Source organism: Sinocyclocheilus rhinocerous, unplaced genomic scaffold (genome assembly GCF_001515625.1).
Source record: "Sinocyclocheilus rhinocerous isolate Xijiao unplaced genomic scaffold, SAMN03320098_v1.1 scaffold307, whole genome shotgun sequence".
Classification (NCBI taxonomy): Eukaryota; Metazoa; Chordata; class Actinopteri; order Cypriniformes; family Cyprinidae; genus Sinocyclocheilus; species Sinocyclocheilus rhinocerous.
The window spans coordinates 1,055,704-1,060,890 of record NW_015662942.1 but is presented as its reverse complement, the minus strand read 5'-3'; the positions used below and the strand labels follow the sequence as shown (position 1 = coordinate 1,060,890).

General features: G+C 33.2%; 1 protein-coding gene across 1 annotated transcript in view; it reads left to right on the top strand.

Moving 5' to 3' along the window:
- The window catches only part of itih2 (inter-alpha-trypsin inhibitor heavy chain 2), an 18,252-nt gene that overhangs the window by 4,045 nt on the left and 9,020 nt on the right, over positions 1-5,187 (top strand). The window contains exons 8-13 of the mRNA XM_016538686.1: positions 504-620; positions 1,158-1,326; positions 2,411-2,536; positions 2,638-2,819; positions 3,697-3,882; positions 3,970-4,109. Coding sequence (XP_016394172.1) covers positions 504-620; positions 1,158-1,326; positions 2,411-2,536; positions 2,638-2,819; positions 3,697-3,882; positions 3,970-4,109 — 920 coding nt within the window. The remainder of the gene's footprint in view (positions 1-503; positions 621-1,157; positions 1,327-2,410; positions 2,537-2,637; positions 2,820-3,696; positions 3,883-3,969; positions 4,110-5,187) is intronic.

The window sequence follows — 5,187 nt, the reverse complement described above, 5'->3', positions numbered from 1 at the left end:
GCTACACTAACCATAGTTTAACCATGGAATTTGTAGTAAAAATAAATACAAATGGTAATTCATTTGCCAAAAAAAAAAAAACCTTCCCCTTTTTTTTTAAAAAAAAAAAAAAAAAAAATCCAATTCAAATTAATAAAATAAAAGTATATAAATATATATTTGCACCTGCCTAAGTTTCAATAACTTGGTTGCAAAAATTGCAAACCTTATACGAAATAATTGTACAATCAACCAGCTCATACTGCATACAATTTAGTTAGATCTCCTGAAGATGATTTTGTTTTGTTTTTCAATTTTTTATGTCTTCTATTCATTGACTATTTTCATCCAGTAACCATTTTTACTGTATTGTAGAACGTTCCTGGTAATCACACAAAGGCACATGCCTAATGCACACTGTGCAGAATATACTCTATAGCCTGCTATTTTTCAAATATAGTACGTACAGTATGCTTTACTTCATTACCTGCCATTGCTAATGCACTGTATTTTCTATCTCTCAGGTGTCTGACGGTCATTTCATTCAATTCTTTGCTCCATCTGATCTATCTCCTCTCTCCAAAAACATTGTTTTTGTCATCGATGTGAGTGGCAGCATGTGGGGGCTGAAAATGAAACAGGTATGGTCCATGGATGTGTTCACTCCTGTGTAACCTGCAGATACCGGGAGATATATAATGTTCTCTCCTATCAGCATGTGGGTTTTGTTGAATACAATGTGTGATGATCCCTTACTGAAAAAGCCTTCTTGTGGAACCAGTGAAGAACTGCATTTTTTATTGTATTGTTGCCACCATGTGGTCAAAAAGTAAACTGTAGGTGATCATGGAATCAAATTACTTCCTTAAAACTTGTTTCAGGTCTTATTATACACTATTAATCAGGGCTTTTCATTCATTTTGTTAAGAACTTTTTGCTAAAACGGCTGAATTTGACATTTCCCTTTCTTTGTGCATTTAGTTTTCAGTTAGCAAGCTAACAGCTTAGCCTATTAGCTTACCATTATTCCAGCTAGTTACATACAAAAAGCTCATTTGGTTATCATGGTAACATGCTACGCAGATATTTTGACCAGCGAATGCTCTTACCAGTTATAATGTTACTTTAAACCCTGAGAAACAAACAAGAGCTACCTAACAGCCTTTTTTGTTTTGTAGACAGTGGAGGCGATGAAGGCTATTCTGGACGATCTGTCGATGGATGACTATTTCAGCATCATAGATTTCAATCACAATGTCCGTTGCTGGAGTGAAGACCTGGTCCAAGCTTCCTCCCTCCAGGTGGATGAAGCTAAAAAGTACGTCCAAAGCATCAAGCCCAATGGAGGTGAGAGAGACTTTCTGTTTAAAAAAAAAAAAAGGTTTTCTATATTAATACACTTTCAAATGTAATTTATTCCTGTGAAGCAAAGCTGAATTTTCAGCATCATTACTGTGACACGGTCTTCAGTGTCACATGATCCTTCTGAAATCATTTTAATATGCTGATATATTATCAATGTTGGAAACAGCTGTGCTGCTTAATATTTTTTGGGAACCTGTGATACTTTTTTGAATAAAAAGTTCAAAAGAACAGCATTTATTTAAAATAGAAATCTTTTCTGACAGTCTTACACTCACAGCGATGCCATAGAAGAACCATTTTTTGGTTCCATAAAGAACCATTCAGTCAAAGGTTCTTTAAAGAACCATCTCTTTCTTACCTTTTTATAATCTGAAGAACCTTTCGCCACAAAGAACCTTTTGTGAAACAGAAAGGTTCTTCAGATGTTAAAGGTTCTTTATGGAACCATTTAGACAAAAAGGTTCTTCTATGGCATCGTGAAGCACCTTTATTTCTAAGAGTGTAGTCTTTACTATGAGCACTTTTAACACCATTAAAAGTATTAATTTCTTTCAAAAAAAAGAAAGAAAAAAATGTTCTGACCCCAAACTTCTGAATGGTAGTGTATATTGTTAGATTTCTATTTTAAATAAATGCTGTTCTTTTTTAACATTAATTTTATTCATAAAAGAATCTTATCACAGGTTCCAAAAAATATTAAGCAACACGACTGTTTCCAACACTGATAATAAATCAGCATATTAGAATTAGAATGATTTCTGAAGGATCATGAGACACTGAAGACTGCTGAAAATTCAGTTTTGCCATCACAGGAATTAATTATATTTTAAAGTATATTAAAATAGAAAACCATTATTTTAAATTGCAATAATATTTCACAATATTACTGTTTTTTCTGTATTTTTTTTATCAAACAAAAGCAGCCCTGTTGAGCATAAGAAACATCTTTAAAAAAACATGAAATATCTTACTGATCCCAAACTTTTTTACACACACACACACACACACACACACACACACACACACACACACTGTTGTTTGTCATTGACCCTGTATTTAACCCCAGGCACCAACATCAATGAGGCTTTACTGAGAGCAGTGCAGATGCTGGTTAGAGCATCCAATCAGGGACTGATCGACCCTCGTTCTGTGTCTATGATCATTCTGGTGTCTGATGGAGACCCAACAGTGGGTAAGATTTATTAACGTTTACACTATGCATCCCACCCTCATGTCCTGAAGTTTCCTCTAGTCCTCAGTGATCTACTGGTTCTCTTTTCACGTCTTGTACAGGAGAAATAAAGCTGAGCACTATTCAGAAGAACGTGAAGCGTGTGATGAGGGAGGAGTTTTCTCTATTCTCTCTCGGTATTGGCTTTGATGTAGACTTCGATTTCCTGGAGAGAATGGCCATGGACAACAGAGGCGTCGCCCAGAGGATTTATGCCAATCATGATGCCGCAGAACAGTTAAAGGTTTAATACAGTGTCACAATAAATCCTATCTCTTCCATTTTAATCTTATTTTTTTCCAAACCATGACAAGTGACTGGACCTTTTAGATGATCGCCTGTTTTATTATTATTATTATTTTTTTTTAATGTTTCACTTTTGCTAACCCCTCTTACAGTGAAATGTTATTGGTTGAAAATTCTGCTCATCCTTAAACATCAAATATATTGCAGTCGTCTATTATTGAGACATGTTATACAGCATATATTATTTATATATAATATATATAATTTTATATAATTCATTACATATTTCAAAATATATAGCAAATCACGTTTAATTATAATTTTACTGTGTAAGAAAAATATTACAAATAAATTAAAATTAACATTTATATCAAAAACAAATATTAAATATAAAAAAAATATTAATCAGAATATTTTAAATAGCATATATATATTCTTTAAAATATTCTGATTTTATATTCAAATTCATTAAATATGTCAAAAATATATTGCAATTCACGTTTAATTAACATGTTAACTTTGACAGCTGTAAAAATACGTTATGTAAAAATCTGTTACATTTATCACAAAAAATATTAAATTGAACAAAAAATTGATGTTTTTCAGTAGAGAGCAAAGTTAGAAAAAAGATGTGAATTTCTATATGAACTGAAACATTTCTCATCAAATTCTTCCAAGTCCAAATGATCTGAGCTGTGCTATCCAGATGTATTTTTATATCCCTATACACTCTCAGTATGTCAGCAGTTGTCTCGTTTGAGTCTATTGTTATTTTTCCAGAATCTAATGAGAAACATCGGAGATGAATTGGATGTGAATGTGAATGAAACAAAACTCTTTTGAGCTTTTAAAGACTCAATTTCTTCTCTCTCCAGACGTTCTACAGTCAGGTCTCCTCTCCTCTCCTGAGGTCCATCACCATTAATTTTCCTGAGAACGCTGTGAATAACGTGACTCAGAATCGTTTTGATAAGTTCTTCAGTGGTTCTGAGCTGATAGTGGCTGGAAAACTCCAACCATCAGACCTCACAACACTGCAAAGCTTCACCACCGCTGCTGCTGTGAGCCCCTTCACACCTTTGTCTCTGTTCAGATTTTAAAATTCAGTTTTCATGCCTTGTTTAATAATAGTTGTTTTGCTTTTCTAGGCCAACATGGACCTGAACATTCAGACAGAGGCAGATATTCGGGAGTTGGACTCTGTGCTCGGCACACATCAACATTCCTTCACTGGCTTTGCTCGGCAGATGTGGGCCTACATTACTGTCAATCAGCTACTGGCCGAACGGTGAGAGAAAAAACAGGAGCAGTTTTGCTAGATTTGAGGCCACCTATATGCAGGATTGCTAATAATTGATCAAATAAACTTTCATTTTAGATGAAAATGTATTTAAAATGTCCTTCTGATGAATCAAAACAGGAAACTGGACCAAAAACAGGCATTTGAACAAAATAAAAATTCAAAAAGGTGACTCAGAAAATTGCTTCGACAAAGTAGAATTTCATAGTAGAAGACATTGAATTTTTTTGTGCCATCAGTCACTCGTGGTTCTTCTCTTGGTTCTTGGCTCATTTTGAGTCAGACATGAAGACAATTGATTCAGTGATTTGTTGACTCGAGGACAGCTGCGACTGGATCCGTCTAATTCACAAATGAATCATTGGGTGCAATTTGTGAAACACTTTAATAGGTTCACTGAAAAGAATCAGCTCGTTTATTAATCAGAATGTCATTTTCGTCAGTTCAAAATAACGAACAATATGTTTTTATGTAATGTAGTGCAGTAATGTTGTGAAGTAAAGTGAAAAGTACAGATAACCCATTTTCGAACATAGACGTGAAAGTGCACTATCCAAACTTAAATTGTTATTATTCATGAACGCGTTGGAATACAGACCTAAGGTTGGAATCTTTTTAAAGAAGACAATCAGCAGATTATTGCAGAAGTGAATTATTTTAAAATATAAAAGTATCAAAGAGTTATAGAAGTTTAAATGTACTATAAAGAAAATGCACTGTAATCATTTTTTTGTATTTTATATAAAATAAATATTTTGCAAAATATTTTTAAATCCAAAATTGCTATAAAATTAAAGCCTTATGTCTAAATAAGTTATGTTCCAAATTTGAAGTTGATATAAAAAAAAATCCTGTGAGATTTTATTTAGGGCGTTTTGGTGCCATGCAAACTCCATAGAATTATTTTTATGCATTTTTTTTCTGTAACAAATGTCTAAAATTCTCCCATCACAAAATATGTAATCCTGAGACTCAGACCTTTGCAACGATATGTATTTTGTCAAGATTATAAAAAGTTTTGATTGTAAAATACTGTAATACATTTTGTAATATGACACTTGACACC